The sequence below is a fragment of the Helianthus annuus genome, chromosome 12, assembly GCF_002127325.2.
Source record: "Helianthus annuus cultivar XRQ/B chromosome 12, HanXRQr2.0-SUNRISE, whole genome shotgun sequence".
Classification (NCBI taxonomy): domain Eukaryota; kingdom Viridiplantae; phylum Streptophyta; class Magnoliopsida; order Asterales; family Asteraceae; genus Helianthus; species Helianthus annuus.
The window spans coordinates 124,217,636-124,235,076 of NC_035444.2; the positions used below are offsets into that span (position 1 = coordinate 124,217,636).

The following is a 17,441-nucleotide window of genomic DNA, read 5'->3' on the forward strand; positions in this document are numbered from 1 at the left end:
TATAGGTTATCTAAAACTAATTGTCTAGTTACCATGAAACATTTATTTTTTACTTGGATACATGTTATTAATGAGAAGTTGCTATACATTCAAAAGGTTCTATTGGTATTTTTTTACTTGATAATGTGTGGTGGAATAGAATTTTGGTGTTATTTGTTTCAAGTGTTATTTATTGTTAAGCATAGATAATGCATTTTTTGCGCATAAACGGAAAACTGGAACTAGCATCTGAGAAATATAATTGCTATCAGCTAACTCAAGCTGCTCTAATATGTTCCCGCAAGCTAAACAGACACATCAACATGTAGTTTGGACTTAAGGTGGAAGACAACTCTCAAAACATCTGCAAACTGCAGTAGTATTTGTGGTTAACAAGTGTAGCTTTTGGGGGAAAATAATTTGAGAAGGATGAACTTATGGGTGAAGATATATCTGACTATTTAAGAAGGTAGGGATTTAATATAATTAATTTAATTATTAATATGTTATAATAAATAGAGATGACCCATTTTGCCCCTAAAGAAAAAGACAAAATAACCAGATTTTAATAGCCAAAAAACAGGTGATTTGATTTTTGGACCAAATTGACAATACAAGTGAAACCACAGGGATCCAGATTTAAAAAGTTTGAGTTTTGGACTAAAATGACAAAAGTGACTAAAACTCAGGGACCAAAATGACAGTTTACTCATTCTTTAATAACTAAATAAATAGTCTCTTATATATAAAAAAACTTTGTAATTATCAAAAAAATCTCTAAAATATATAATGATCTAATTACCCGTTACACTTAACTAAAAAGGTATAAAGTTAATGGAAGGGAATAAAATCATTATAAAATGTAACATAAGGATTTGATATATTAAAAGATTTATTTTAAACTAAAAGAGTTAATCTGACCAAACAATAGTAATTACTCTAAGTTCTACATTTTTTTTTCCGCAAGTCATATTTTTTTATCAACTTTCTAATCCTGAATTTATCAACTTTCTTTTCTTTTGAAAGGAAAATTTCATTAACAAGACGCCAGATGAGTCCTCAAAACAAGGACCAACGAGCCACCCAAAAAAGATACATCAATCCAAGGGGTACAAATACCAACTAGACCATTCTATATCTTTCCATCTAGACCTATTACAAACCCAGAGGAAAGTCGTATATTTAATGGTCTCCACAATCTCGATCGGCTTCCGATACTTGCTATTAAAAATACGATTGTTACGCTCGATCCAAATAGCCCACAAGGTCGTGTAAATAATACCTCTTAAAATACCTCTAGCCTTCTTATTCAGCGACTGGTTCTCCGGCATTTGTAAAACATCCGAAACATCAAACAGAATATTAGGGGCTATCGACACCATACTTCAATCCTATTCCACACTTCATTCGAATACGAACAACCTGTGAAAAGATGACAAGCTGTTTCGGTACCAACCTGGCAGAAAGTGCAGCCTGAATGAAGAAGATTAACACCCCGTTTTATGAGCTCAGTGTTAGTTGGGAGTCGGTTGAGAGCAGCTCGCCAAACCATGATCCTGCATTTGATCGGTACCCACACCTTCCCCTTAAACTTCGGAATCTGTATAGCATCGTATGAACTAAGCAGCAGGCTTTTGGCTGATTTCACGCTGAAAACGCCGTCCCCATCAGGCCTCCAAATCCAATTATATGGACCTCCCTTCCAATCGATGTCATGAATATCATTAAGAAGCTGAAGCAGCTCAGTCACTTCGGCTTCGGAGCTAGGGTTCGAGTTCCAATCCCACTGTAAAGTTTTGATATTATTAACCATCTTGATTCGCTCCGACACTTTAACCCATTTATTTTTGCCATAAGTATCATTCTTTAATCAACTTTTTTAATCCTGAATAATAATAAAATAATTAAAAATCAACCTTTTTTTTCTCTATCCATCAATCTATCTTTCTCAAAATCTGGAATCTCATACTTTCTCTGATGAATACATACCCACAACCAGTTGTCGACATTATTCACTCTCTCTTTCTCTCTCTACATTTCTAGAGAGAGAGGAAAAAAAAAAACCAAACCCAAATAAACTCCTCTTCCAGTCTTCCTGCACTCTTACTGCCACCCCACACACACTCTCTCTCTACAATGGACAAGTCCCCTCTCTTCCTCTCTCTCCTCCTCCTTCTCTCCACCCTCATCTCTACCACAACCTCCGACCTCGCCGCCGACCGATCCGCCATCCTCTCCATCCGCTCCGCCGTGGGTGGCCGCTCCATCCTCTGGAACATCTCCCAACCCGCCACCCCCTGCACATGGCCCGGCGTCGTCTGCGACAACAAAACAAACCGTGTTGTCGAACTTCACTTCCCCGGAATGGGTCTTTCCGGCGAACTTCCGGCCAACACTCTCGGCAACTTAACCCAACTCACCACCCTCAGTCTCCGGTTCAACGCCCTGTCCGGTCCACTCCCCACCGATATTTTTAACCTTGTGAACCTCCGGAATCTTTATTTGCAAAATAATCTTTTTTCCGGTCCGATTCCTGATTTGTTTTCGCCCTTGGTTAATCTTGTTAGAGTTAGTTTTGCTAATAATAATTTCTCCGGTGAGATTCCAGGTTCGGTTAATAACTTGACCCGGTTGGCTACATTGTATTTGGAAAACAACGCTTTAACGGGTCAGATCCCGGATCTGACCCGAACCAATATCGCGTTGTTTAACGTTTCAAATAATCGGTTAACTGGGGAGATCCCGAAGAAGTTTTCGGGTTTTCCGGATACGGCTTTTGCCGGGAATGAGTTATGTGGAGGCCCACTTAGGGCGTGTAACGGGTCGGGATCCGGGTCGGGTTCAGATAAGTTATCCGGTGGAGCGATTGCCGGAATTGTGATCGGATCTGTTTTGGGTGTGATTTTGGTTTTATTAATTTTATTCTTTTGTTGTTGTAAGAAGAGGGGTAAGAAAGATGTGACAAGTTCAAAGGATGTAGGGGAAAATAAGCAAGTTGAAATTGAGGTGGAGAATCAGAATCGGAATCCGAAAGTTAAATCTGGGGAGAATGTGGATAGTTATTCGTCGTTATCCTCCTCGGTTGCTGGAGGAGGGGGCGGGGCGAAGGGGAAGTCCGGGGAGGTTAGTAAGAAGTTAGTGTTCTTTAACAAGAACAAGGAGTTAGGTAAGTTTGATCTCGAGGACTTGTTACGAGCATCGGCGGAGGTGCTAGGGAAAGGGACGTTTGGGACCGCGTACAAAGCAGTGCTTGAGATGGGATTCGCGGTGGCGGTTAAACGGTTGAAGGATGTTACGATGGCGGATAAGGAGCTTAGGGAGAAGATTGAAGGTGTGGGAGCAATGGATCATGAGAATTTGGTTCCTTTGAGAGCTTATTATTGCAATGGGGAAGAAAAGCTTTTGGTTTATGATTACATGCCTATGGGAAGCTTATCTGCTTTGTTACATGGTAAATCATCATTTCATTTCATTTCATTGTTGTTTAATTTTTTATCATGATTGTAAATTTCAAACTAGAATTATTGTGCAGGGAATTGTGGATCTAGATTCTCTATGTTTGCTAATGTGACTAATGTGGGTGGTCAAGTGTCTTTTTCAAATAAAAAGGTTGTTAAGTTGCTAGATCTGGTTATCATATGTTATTGTTTGGTAATGAAGTAAAAGTTAAGATAATTAATGGGGTGGTTTGAATTAATATTAATAGTAAATTGCCATTTTAATCTCTGAGGTTTGGTCAAAATTGTCATTTTAGTTCAAATAGTTTTTTTTTCCTCTGGGTCCCTGACTTTTTCATTTTCTTGCGATTTTGATCATATTGCCTAACTCAGTCTAAAAATCTGGTTATAACCAGAGGTATTTTTGGCATAGCTCTTGTGTAGTGATAACTAGGGGTAGTTTACAACATAATTTATAAACCTCATAATAATTTAATGCCAAAAATACCCCTGATTATAACCTAGTTTTTAGACTAAGTTAGGCAATGTGATCAAAATGGCAAGAAAAAGGAAAAGTCAGGACCCAGAGGAGGAAAAAAAACTATTTGGATTAAAATGAAAATTTTGACAAAAACTCAGGGACTAAAATGGCAATTTACTCTAATATTAACCAATTATCATTAACTAGATCTCAACGTAGGGTTAAGTTAAATAGAAATTAGATTTCTTTTGTTTTCAAACTATTATGGTTGTATTTATATCGATTGTTGATTAATAATACATAATACCTTATGGGGGGTTTTATTAATTTTATACAGGAAACCGAGGAGCGGGTAGAACACCGTTGAATTGGGAAACACGATCCGCCATAGCCCTAGGAGCAGCTCGTGGAATCACATACCTACACGCACAAGGACCGACAGTCTCCCATGGGAACATAAAATCATCAAACATCCTCTTGACCACGTCATATGAATCCCGTGTCTCTGATTTCGGTCTAGCCCAACTCGTGGGTCCCAATGCAACACCGACCCGTGTGGATGGCTACCGTGCACCAGAGGTAACCGATATACGCAAAGTTTCCCAAAAAGCAGATGTGTACAGTTTTGGAGTGTTGTTATTGGAGCTTCTAACGGGTAAAGCACCAACACACGCGTTACTAAACGATGAAGGGGTTGACCTCCCAAGGTGGGTTCAGTCCGTGGTTCGAGAAGAATGGACCTCTGAGGTCTTTGATCTCGAGCTTCTAAGGTATCAGAATGTTGAAGATGATATGGTTCAGTTGTTACAGCTAGCTATCGAATGTTGTGCTCAGTACCCGGATAAAAGGCCGGCTATGGTCGATGTGTCTAACCAAATTGAGGAGCTTTGTGGCGGTTCGAGTGGTTTGCAGCAACATGGCCCGAGCCCGATACATGACATCGTGAGTGATTCGTGATCCCTTTGGGATCTGATTGAATTTGTTGTTTTTTGATTTATTGTTTTGATTTTGGAAATGTTGATTATATACACGTTTTGATGTTGTAGGTTCTTGAGTAAATTGTAATTTGAAATCTCAATGCTATTCTTTGTTTTGTTTTATGTAAACTTTTGTTATTTATCTTAACTTATTCTTTTTCTTGTATGGAACAACTTTTTTTTTGTGTGTATATTTAATGTCTAGTTTGAATTTATAGGCTTCACACTTGTTTAAAACATATGCTTGATTAAAAAATTATAATAACAGTATCAATACATGTATTTAATTAAACAATCAGAATAATTGTAGTAGGCAATAATAACAGTATCAATACATGTATCTAATTGAACAATCAGAATAATTGTATAAGGCAACCTGATTTTTTTGAACCTCTAATTTCTTTTTAATTTATGTCATGTGTGGGACTTGAACCCAAAACATCTCCCAAACGCAAGTATTTAAAGATTTTGTCTCTGTCAGTGAACCACCATTAATATATGACAATCTGATACTGCTAAGAGAGAGAGAGAGAGGGGTTGGGGGGGAAAGGGGGGGGGGGGGGGGGATTGGGAGCCATGTGGGATGTGGTACACACTATACCCCCTCGCCATCCAATCTCTCACCCCTTCCGTGTTCAAGTCTCCCATAACTCTTCCTCTCTAACTCTCTCTCTTCTTTTATTTATATTTTATTATTTAAAATTATTAAAAATATAAAAAAAATGTGAGATCAGGGATGATTATAACATATACTAGGTTAGAACCCCGTGTATTACACGGGTTGATTAAATATATTTTTATATAATAAAAAGTTACATCTTTAATTACCCTTGTATAACATGAGTTGAATAAGCACGTGTACTACACGGCTTGAATAAATATAATGTAATCAGTTAACACACACAGTCGTCAAAATACGTTTTTGATAAAAAAAAAAAAAACTTTGATATACTATTTACATATTAGAACATTTTACTTTGTTTTTTTTTATTTTTCTATTATTAGGTTAAAAACTTATGTATTACAAAAGTCTATTAAATCCACTTATTTCTTCTTTCCCCATTCATGACCCATTGCTTTGTATCTAAATATTAGTTTTTATTCTTCCCTACTTAATACATGTAATCTCAATCAACTAATCAAAACTAAAGAGGAAAACAATTACAAAAAATGATATGCACTTTTCAATTTGAGTTCACATTCAGAACTAACATGAGGCTATCAACCTGCAAATATGGCTTGTTTGGCATTTATTCAGCGAAACGCGGGCTGGATCACTCCTCCGAGTGGATGTTGATAGCTCGGAATGAAAAGGGGCTTGCTCCATGTGAATGACCCCATAAATTTAAGAGATCCAATTGTGTTTGGACTACATCTCCGGTGAAAACAGAGACAATTTTGCTTGGGTTTCAGGCAGTTGCGTTTGCACCACATCCCCATTCCATTTTGCGAGTTAGTTGATGTCGGTCATCAAATGATAGTGAGATCCTCACATGTTAGGCATGTGAGGGAAATAAACTGAGATAATTAACTTGGTTAGTCATAAAGGATTAAACCAACAACAAAAATAAACTTAAAGGATGTTTTTAGCAAGTTTTAAACATTAAGACTGTAACCTGCAAGTTTGAGGAAACATAAAGGACGTTTTGTGCAATTTACTCGCAATATAACAAACTAAAGATTAGTATAAAGATTATATTAGAAGATAAATATAAATATAGAGGTATAGTTATAGATAAGCGTCGACTTAAAATATGGGATAACTTGATAAATTATTTTAAAACTTGTAATTTTTAAGATAAAAATAAACATAAATATATGGCAAGAAAACTAAAAAATAGATGTCTCTCGTATCGACACGTGTCCATCAATTGGTTTCTTTTATTATATGTATAGATTATGAGATGAAGGTCGGTAATTGGTATTCTGATTTGACACTGAGCTGACGATCTAAGAGTTGAAAGGTGTATAACGGAGATCCTACAACAACAATCATACCTAGTAAATCCCACCAATAGCGATGCTATTGGTAGGGTTTGGGGAGGGTGAGATGTAGGGAAACCTTACCCTTATCCCTAAGGATAGAGATGCTGCTTCCAGAGAGACCCCCGACTCCACAACAAGTACACTATAAATATAAAAATAGATATGTGCCAAATAGTGTAAGAAGTAGTGAAAGAGTAACATAGAAGAATAGAGACAAATATGTACTCATGGAACCACATATTGACATAAAATCAGGGAGACAGTCACAAGCAAAGTGTCACACCCGCTCGTAGGCGGAAGCGCACGGTGTGAACTTGATCGTTTTTCATAGCATAAGATATAAGCAAACAAACTACCTGAATAAAAAGCATGATGATCATCCATTCAACCAAGATAAAAGATACAATTCATAAGTTGTTTGAAGTTAAAAGACAACACAAGTTATAAAGTTTTACAAAGGAGACTTATTCAAAATAAAGTTTTAAACACTAAGGCTTTGCCTCCTATATCTCACTCGAGGATGAGATATATGGATCAAACCCTTCAAAATGGATGACATCACTTTCTTGACTACCATATTCTTCGTGATAACCATTTCGCCAAGATCCACTTAATTCCCTAAAATACATGTAAGTTTAAAACGTCAACAGAAGTTGGTGAATTCATGTGTTTTGAGTTCGTATTCAAATGAATCTTAAAAACATTTGAAAGTTCGTTATGTAAAAATGTGGTATGTAAAGTGTCTATGAAATCGTTGATCATTAATGTTTTGCAAGGACATTAATATGTGTGACGACATAGGAAACACTCAACCCTTGATGATTTAGCACCGATTCACTTTGGCTGTGACAACAAAAGCACTACATGCGGCCACACAAGGACCCATGAGTGGTGCTCGCCCGTGCCCAATAGATCTACCCATCTTGTTCTGTAACACCCCAAAAATGATTAACAAAAAATAAGTAAAAGAATAAATAATCAACTTAACATGGTTAAAGAAATATGACAAGATCATAGTTAAGTTATGGAAAAGTGAATTAAATTAAACACATAACAAACTATGAGGGGTAGATGTGAAAAATTTTAATTAGAAAGGGGTTAATAGAATTAAAAACCAAAATCACACACTCTGGTGTGTTTGGTTCGACCAGGGAAGGAGAAACAAGGGCAAAACCCTTGTTCTAGAAAGATTCAACAAATTGACAAAGAAATTCAAAGATAATCAGCTGCATGCTTTCAAATTTTCGATTATCTCATCATACTTGGTAGATTGGTAAGTTCAATTTCATGCTTTGATGAATAATGGGAAGTGGGTTTCAACACAACCAAGTGTTTATGCAAAAATATGTATGATTAGATGTAAGAATATCACTATAGGATAAGGTTTATGTGTGATTTTAATCATTTGAAAGACTAGTTGCATAAACCCATTTAACATGAAATATTAGAGATATAGAATGATGAAAAATTAGAAGTGATCATGAGTAAATTGGTTTATGATGAAGTTGTAGTACTTGAATCTTGGACAAATGAATGTAGGGTAAAAGAATATTATGAACTTGATTGATTGTTGATGAATTTTTGAAATGAACTAATAGGAATTATGCTTTGAAGACTTGTACTTAGTGTCCCACAAATACGAAACCCACCAAGTGTTTGATGAAATGTTTGAAAGAATAATTATGTGTAATTTGGAAAATAATGGAATGAAATTTGGGGTACTAAATGCATGAATGAATGTGTTGATATAGGCGTGAAGGAAGAAGGTTCAAGTACTAAGAAAATCGGAAGGCTCACAAGATCGAGGTATGTTCCGTTGCATACAAAACTTTACTTAATTTTTTTTGTTAATAATCACGAAGCACAACCCTTGTTATAATGATTATGGTGGTTAGTAAGTAGATAGCAAATCCCTTGCGGATTTGGTCATGTTAACGAAGGTTATAACAAGCTATGCAAATCGATCGGTTCGAGTTGAACAAGTCGAGTAAGAATAAGGTGCCATCCGTTTAGAATGGGTGGTCACGAATGCAATTATGGATTTATGATGTTCCATCCGTTATACGGATAGAATGAAAGATTTATGTTGAAAGCAAATAACCCGATGTTATCGGGTCTTAAGTGGTATACTTGAATCTCATTATGAGAGTATATGCCATATCCATTTAATTGGGTAATCGAATGCGTAAGAGAAATGAAAGCATATAAACGAATGTAACTAAAATATTGGTATTGTAAGCGAAATAAGTATTATGACTAACTTTTTAAAGCTTTGTTGTTGAATGTAGGTAAATCCTCAAATTAGGCGACTTGGCGAGTTGGAGCGAGCACGTGTTCATAATATGTCATACCAAGCGCTTCCGCTAGTTTGTACTAATGTTTTTGGTCAATTACTTGTTTATTTTGCAAAAATCTTGTTAGTAGTCATACTTTTCAAAACTTGATGTTATGGGTTTTAGTCGTGTCTAGACGAACGGGTCATGAACATTATCATTTGGAAGTTGTACAAAACAGGGATACGCTCGTCTTACGGACGGGTCATGCCCAAATTTTGTTAAAAGTATGTATTAGTGTTGCTAGTTTTGCAATCTTTAAATCGGGTAAAGTTGGGACGTTTTAAAAAGTTATACTTTAAATCGCCCTTGTATGTTATTTTATAAAAACGAAAAAGCGGGCCTTACAAGTTGGTATCAGAGCCAAGGTTTGAGGGATTCGAGCATATGATGTGATGCTTGAACTCAAACCGACGGCTCGTTCGAAAGTGTGCTCGCTCCTAGATCGCCATGAGGTAACAATTTATGTTTTTGGTAAAATACTAGTATGTGTATTGTGCTTGGGATAAAATATTTAAGTTAAGTACATAAAGGAATAAGTATGGGGGGCCATATGGGGAGTTTCAGGAACCGTATGGCTGAAAATGAACCCAGAAAATGGTCGAATCAGCAAAAAAAGAAAAAAAATAGCTCAGCAGCGTTTCAGCAAATCGGGAGGTCGTCGCTGACGGGCTTCCAGCCGTCGCCGACGCCCCCCTTTTGGGCCGACGCCCTAAGTTGCTGCTCACGGACAAGTGGCCGACGCCACATTTAGGGAGCCCGTCACCGACGGGGTGTGAGGCCGTCGCCGACGGTTAGAGGAAATCAAGTCCGCTGAGAATTTTTGCTTTGTTTTGGTTTTTCGTATTTTGAGTTTCCAAATTGTTCGAGGGCCTATTAAATGTTCGTGTAGGGTCTATATAAGGCCTAATAAGAAATATGTAACCACGATTAGTGGCTACGATAGAATGGATTCGTAAGAGTGGAAAGCGATGAATCGAATGATACGAGTTGAGTTATGAAATTTAAAAAGAGCAAAACAAATTCAAAATGTAAGAATGCGAATGAAATAATTACGGACTAATGAACTATGATATATAGAAAAGTTTATGATTAGTATTAAACGCAAAACATGATGTTGCGTAAAAGCTGTCCGCCAAAACTTCCATATTTTTCATGATTAGTTATATACACTTCTCGAAAGTCTCATTCGCGGTCCCGTTGAGTCTTAATGAGGCAAAATAAGCTATGTACGGATAAAATAAATGATAGTATTAGGATAAAATTTGTAAAAGTCGAATGTACGTATGGAATGGCATGAAATGAATGACGAATGTATAAAGTGGAGTTTGAAACGTATGATAATGAATAATGAAGAAAGTAAATATAGACTAAAGTACTTGGATATGTGAAGGAACCGGAATTGTTAATAAATGAATATAAAAATGATGAGATTAGTGGTGAAAATAATTTGAAGAATGTGAGTTAGATGGAATTCGTATGAAAATTCGGATGAACGTATGATTTGATCAGAATTATGCATTAGAGGCTTGTACCTTGTACTTGAATGGTGTGATGCTTATGTGTATTCTATGATTTGCCTTGTTATGATTAAGCGGTGAATATGTGCTAAATGCGAATCATACGAGCTTATTAGTAAAGGGTATGTTGGAATTATGTTATATAGTTAACTTGAATGATATTTACTATTTGTAGAATCAGGAAGCATTAGCATGTGAAAGTACGTGAAAGTGAATGTATATATTTGTATTGTTTGGAGGATCACATAAATTGTATGTATGAAATACATAGAATATTAATATTATAGTCTATCATATTTAGATGATTACATGTTCAAAAGTTTGAAGTGTGTAATCAAGACAGTTGACTATCTAAAAGTCAACAGTATAGGGATATCATGGAATGGCCATTAGACACAAATGTTGAAGTAAAGAGTTAATGTGTTATGTATTAAGTGATTTACGTGTTATGCTTGACGATAGTTTAGTTGTATGGATTGGAAATGAGATAACTAATAATGAATGTCTCGTCTATACAAAATTTGACTAACGAAAGTCAATTAACTTATGAATAGAAAGAAAATGAATAGTTGTGTGTATGCTCACATAAGTTAACAATGTTACGAATGTAATAATATGTAAGGATGGAAATCTTATCAGTTGATTCTAGTATGGATGGCAAACGGGGTAAGAGGAAGCAATGAGGCGAACATGAACATGAACACTAAAGGTAAGTGATTTCGTAATCACTTCGAATTTATCTACAGGAAGGTGTATACGTGTTTAAATATTCGAAATCAAAGTGAAATGTATAAATAAATGAGAAATGTTATGGTACGTTTTGTTGAAATTGTTGGCATAATGTTAAACCGATAAGGCCTCATTATTAGGGTAAATCGATTATAAATTTTAGTTGAGAAGTTCTAAGGCGGAAATGAGAACTTGGTAATGTTGATGAAAGGTATCGAAAGAATATTAGTTGAGATGTTAGCTAAAGACATTTTGTAAATAAATTCGAATTGAAAGTAAGTACAACGTGTACAACAATACTTATGTACAATAAGTACTAAGTGTGGTTAACTTTAAAAGGGTCAAATCGTAGAAGTCAGTAAATAATAATTATTTACAAATTTTGGAAACATTACGTAAGAAATGCAACGTGTAATATAGGATACTCATTAGTAAGAGACATGTTAGAGAATGTAGGTGAATTAACACCAAATACGATGAACGAACAAATGGAAATGGTATATTAAGGGATGGTCATGTATTGACTGAAGCTCGAGAAAAACACGAGAATCATCTCACTTATGTCCGGTCAAGCTAGTAAAAAGGGGTCTAACGATTCTTAAAGGATCGGATCAATATAAGAAAGACAGATAAGAATGAAAAGTTTAAACTTACAATTGAATGTAAAACAAACCTAAGAAAGAAGGGTGGGAACACCACTAGAAATAGGATGTAGAGTGTCGCGTTGAGACGCGCTACATGAATTAGGACATGGAATTAAGTGCTAGAACCCAACACTTGATGTTGAATGTAGAAGATTAATACGAAAACATATCATAAGAAATGACATGGTAAATGATACGACAGAAGAACGAAAGGTATGGGTGAAAATGTTTGAATCTGAGAAGTGGATTCAACCATGTAAGGAATTAAAGGTTGGATCCGTAAGCAAGCACCAATCAAACCAGTAAGAATGAAAGGTAATAAATTAAAAGTTCGAATACGTGAATGAAGACGGATTAAACAAATAAGAATAAAAACTAAAAACGAAACTCAAATGAGTCGTAGGGGTCAAATGGCGATCGCCGTTTGAACCTGATATTTAATGTTCGATTTGTCAAGTTTGTTACTCGTAGGAGAGCATAATGTTTGGGCATGCATTGTCGCAGTTTGGAAAGTATTAACTTCGCAAAGTATGAATAACGAGTCAAGGGATTTGACCCGCGCCAGGTATGTATAAAAGATTATATTTTTTTATATATAGGAGCTTGGGGCTCAACTAGAGAATGATGTGTCGGAATAGGATAACTGATTCACATAAGTAAGAATGTATTTACAATTGGACTTCCGAAAAGTCAAACGAAGTGAATAAAGTCCTTGCAAGTATGCAAGTATAAAGTACAAACGTGTACCTCAATGCGACCACAATAGGTAAGGGGTGTTAGTCTGACCCTGAAAGGTCAAACTGCGAAAGTTGGCGTAATGACCAATAAAATGAAGGGATAGTATGTAAGAAATGGAATGTACGATATATTTTAGCATGTACGTGAGAAAATTGTGAAAGAGACAATAGGCGAACAAATACCATGTAGGACACAATTATGAAAGGTTATGTGCTAACTATTTATTTATAGATAAATATGAAGGAATTCTGAGTGAGGTGATAGTAATAAGGCTAGTGGAAGGATGCTCACAAGTGGAAGCATATTTCATGAATGAATGAGACCAATTCTGGTACGGAAGGTACATATAAAGAAGCGGATCGATTCGGCACACAGATAACTGATCTGTACAATAAAGTCGAGGTTAGTATAATAAGTAGTTCATGCAAAGAGCTAATAATAAAGTGTTGCGAAGGATTAAAATTGAGGCTAAACTCAAAGTTGCAACTAGTTCAAGTGACGGTAGTAACCGTAGAATGATGCTTTATACTCGTATTAAGAATGAAAAAGTAATTAGGAAGTGGGTAGCTTTGTATTAGTATCCCTAAGTCATTAAATGTTTATAGTATACGTATAATGATATGCTAAGCCCTCATATGAATAAGAAGGTAATTTGAAGAACGTTAGTAATGGAAAATGGGGTTTGCTCATGATTACAACAATGAATTATATTGTGCATGATTCGTGAGTGGAATGAAATAAATCGATTCATTTATATTAGTAAATGTATGAATATGATACGCTTAATTAGAAAGATAGAAGCAAGCCGTAAACATAAGCTTGTACGACCAATAATATACATTGGAATAAATTTCAAGGAACGAAGTGCTAGTGATGATGTATGCTAGGAACCGGCATTATAAAATGAAAACGACACTAATAAGAGCTCTGGATCAGATTCTGACTTATATGTGATTATTAAAGCAATTTACTTAAGTTAAGAACGTAGGGACAATGCACACAAATATGTTTATGCATGAATGAAACTTTTGCCAAGGTCCTGAATGCATTTATGTTGTAGTAAGCTTGTGAATGGATAGATGAAAAATTTAGAGTAGAATTGATCTAATTTGTTATGTGTTCAGGTTTCGGGGACGAAACCTCCTTTAAGGGGGGTAGACTTGTAACACCCCAAAAATGATTAACATAAAATAAGTAAAAGAATAAATAATCAACTTAACATGGTTAATGAAATATGACAAGATCATAGTTAGGTAATGGAAAAGTGAATTAAATTAAACACATAACAAACTATGAGGGGTAGATGTGAAAAATTTTAATTAGAAAGGGGTTAATAGAATTAAAAACCAAAATCACACACTCTGTTGTGTTTGGTTCGACCAGGGAAGGAGAAACAACGGCAAAACCCTTGTTCTAGAAAGATTCAACAAATTGACAAAGAAATTCAAAGATAATCAGCTGCATGCCTTTAAATTTTCGATTATCTCATCATACTTGGTAGATTGGTAAGTTCAATTTCATGCTTTGATGAATAATGGGAAGTGGGTTTCAACCCAACCAAGTGTTTATGCAAAAATATGTATGATTAGATGTAAGAATATCACTATAGGATAAGGTTTATGTGTGATTTTAATCATTTGAAAGAGTAGTTGCATAAACCCATTTAACATGAAATATTAGAGATATAGAATGATGAAAAATTAGAAGTGATCATGAGTAAATTGGTTTATGATGAAGTTGTAGTACTTGAATCTTGGACAAATGAATGTAGGGTAAAAGAATATTATGAACTTGATTGATTGTTGATGAATTTTTGAAATGAACTAATAGGAATTATGCTTTGAAGACTTGTACTTAGTGTCCCACAAATACGAAACCCGCCAAATGTTTGATGAAATGCTTGAAAGAATAATTATGTGTAATTTGGAAAATAATGGAATGAAATTTGGGGTACTAAACGCATGAATGAATGTGTTGATATAGGCGTGAAGGAAGAAGGTTCAAGTACTAAGAAAATCGGAAGGCTCACAAGATCGAGGTATGTTCCATTGCATACAAAACTTTACTTAAATTTTTTTTGTTAATAATCACGAAGCACAACCCTTGTTATAATGATTATGGTGGTTAGTAAGTAGATAGCAAATCCCTTGCGGATTTGGTCATGTTAACGAAGGTTATAACAAGCTATGCAAATCGACCGGTTCGAGTTGAACAAGTCGAGTAAGAATAAGGTGCCATCCGTTTAGAATGGGTGGTCACGAATGCAATTATGGATTTATGATGTTCCATCCGTTATACGGATAGAATGAAAGATTTATGTTGAAAGCAAATAACCCGATGTTATCGGGTCGCAAGTGGTATACTTGAATCTCATTATGAGAGTATATGCCATATCCATTTAATTGGGTAATCGAATGCGTAAGAGAAATGAAAGCATATAAACGAATGTAACTAAAATATTGGTATTGTAAGCGAAATAAGTATTATGACTAACTTTTTAAAGCTTTGTTGTTGAATGTAGGTAAATCCTCAAATTAGGCGACTTGGCGAGTTGGAGCGAGCACGTGTTCATAATATGTCATACCAAGCGCTTCCGCTAGTTTGTACTAATGTTTTTGGTCAATTAATTGTTTATTTTGCAAAAATCTTGTTAGTAGTCATACTTTTCAAAACTTGATGGTATGGGTTTTAGTCGTGTCTAGACGAACGGGTCATGAACATTATCATTTGGAAGTTGTACAAAACAGGGATACGCTCGTCTTACGGACGGGTCATGCCCAAATTTTGTTAAAAGTATGTATTAGTGTTGCTAGTTTTGCAATCTTTAAATCGGGTAAAGTTGGGACGTTTTAAAAAGTTATACTTTAAATCGCCCTTGTATGTTATTTTATAAAAACGAAAAAGCAGGCCTTACAAGTTGGTATCAGAGCCAAGGTTTGAGGGATTCGAGCATATGATGTGATGCTTGAACTCAAACCGACGGCTCGTTCGAAAGTGTGCTCGCTCCTAGATCGCCATGAGGTAACAATTTATGTTTTTGGTAAAATACTAGTATGTGTATTGTGCTTGGGATAAAATATTTAAGTTAAGTACATAAAGGAATAAGTATGGGGGGCCATATGGGGAGTCTCCGTGTTCCACATGGTGTAAGTGGGTCTAGCCTATAAGTGTCTCCGTGCCGCGCACAAGCGTAATTCATTGCGTGTTATATATTCTTCAAATATATATTTGAAGTATAGTAAACCTCGTTCACATGTATAAGTATGCTCGGTTTAGTTGTATATATTTGTTTCACAAATATATATGTATATCTTTTCTAGATATAATAGTTAAAAATACTAATGTTTAACATCATATTACATTTGTTGTACATGTATAATGTCCTTTGTATGTGTACACTTCAACAAGTGTATTTGTGTACATTACTATGTACTTGCGTATTTATACGTATATATATACCATGTATGTACGTTACTTGTATATTTAATTGTCGGTATTTATGTCGTATTTATACGTATTTGTGTACATGTACATTTCTTGCATTCTTGCAATTTCAGCAAGTGTATTATTGTATGTATTTTTATACGTATCAATATACTTGTATACTTATGTATTTACACTTAGTGACCATTTATTTTATACTTTTCAGAATTTAGGAGTATTGAAATACATATTATCAAAGGTCTAAAAATATATTATTTCGTCAATATATATGTATATTTATGTAATGGTTTGTCCGATGTCCGTTTTGTCCGTTGTCCGCATCGCGTTTCGGGATATAACAAAAGCATGTTCATATATGTATTTTCGTGTAATTAACTTTCCAAGTATTTGAATATTTGAAGGATAGGTATATATGTATAAAGATCTATATCCATGTTTATACTTTCGAGTATTTAGGAGGCTTTCTTTATGTTTATGTATTTGTATTTAGTTAGCCATTTCCTAACTTCTAGTACATACACCTAACACATCTATACATATATACACAAGATGAATTCTCTAAGTTTATATATTTTCATCCTATATAGGGTCAGGACTTAGAGAAAACGGGGGAAAGTGTGGGAATAATGAGAACGATTATGGATCGTCAGATCAAAACAATCTAAGGACTAGATTGGTGCGGTGGCGTTATCGTAAATAACAACAATTTTATTAAGTGGACGCGTTTCATTAAGGGTAAAAGGGTCTTTTACCGCTCAAATTCAAAACGCCAACAAAAATGATAACACGCCATTCAAAACAAATAAAACGCCACTAAATACAAAACGCCAAAAATTAGTGATAAAACGCGTTGGAGATTACAGGAAGAGGAACAACATAGTAACTGAAATTCAATTATTAACATTTATTAGAAGAAATTCCCTTCTAAATTACGCGCCAAAAACATCATTATATAAACGACGTTAAACATCGCTTCCATAATCACGTCAATCTATCTTTCTGCGAAAACATCTTTTACCAAAAACGCCAAGTTTAACCAAAACGCCAAAAATGGAAACCATCGTTTGGTGGAGATACACTTTGGCAATCAGGCGATTCGTCATACGTTTTGACAACAAAAGAAGGGTGTATGTTAGGACAATCAAAGAAATTTTGAAGATGGAAGAAGAGGTA

General features: G+C 35.3%; 1 protein-coding gene and 2 long non-coding RNA genes across 4 annotated transcripts; all 3 read left to right on the plus strand.

Annotated features, from left to right (window-relative positions):
• Positions 1–1,966: 1,966 nt before the first annotated feature.
• LOC110893815 (probable inactive receptor kinase At1g48480) lies at positions 1,967–5,040 on the plus strand. 2 transcript variants are annotated; one of them, XM_022140948.2, is made up of 3 exons: positions 2,090–3,430; positions 3,512–3,588; positions 4,235–5,040. In XM_022140948.2, the coding sequence occupies exons 1-3, from the start codon at positions 2,116–2,118 to the stop codon at positions 4,262–4,264; spliced, it is 1,422 nt and encodes a 473-aa protein (XP_021996640.1). In that variant the 5' UTR covers positions 2,090–2,115; the 3' UTR covers positions 4,265–5,040. The 2 variants fall into 2 exon arrangements, with proteins under 2 accessions (XP_021996639.1, XP_021996640.1); XM_022140947.2 differs by lacking the exon at positions 3,512–3,588 and having other exon boundaries at positions 1,967–3,430.
• Positions 5,041–8,007: 2,967 nt separating this feature from the next.
• LOC110896285 lies at positions 8,008–9,420 on the plus strand. Its single transcript, XR_002567805.1, has 3 exons — positions 8,008–8,133; positions 8,612–8,666; positions 9,149–9,420. It is a non-coding gene; the product is annotated as an uncharacterized LOC110896285 (long non-coding RNA).
• Positions 9,421–14,251: 4,831 nt separating this feature from the next.
• LOC110896284 lies at positions 14,252–15,617 on the plus strand. The gene is made up of 3 exons (XR_002567804.1): positions 14,252–14,329; positions 14,808–14,862; positions 15,346–15,617. It is a non-coding gene; the product is annotated as an uncharacterized LOC110896284 (long non-coding RNA).
• The last annotated feature ends 1,824 nt before the right edge of the window (positions 15,618–17,441 follow it).

Excerpts from the sequence above, each read along its gene's own strand:
- LOC110893815 (XM_022140947.2), top strand. The coding sequence starts at position 2,116 with ATGGACAAGTCCCCTCTCTTCCTCTCTCTCCTCCTCCTTCTCTCCACC. Across the intron at positions 3,431-4,234 it reads CTTATCTGCTTTGTTACATG|GAAACCGAGGAGCGGGTAGA; the intron begins GTAAATCATCAT and ends AATTTTATACAG.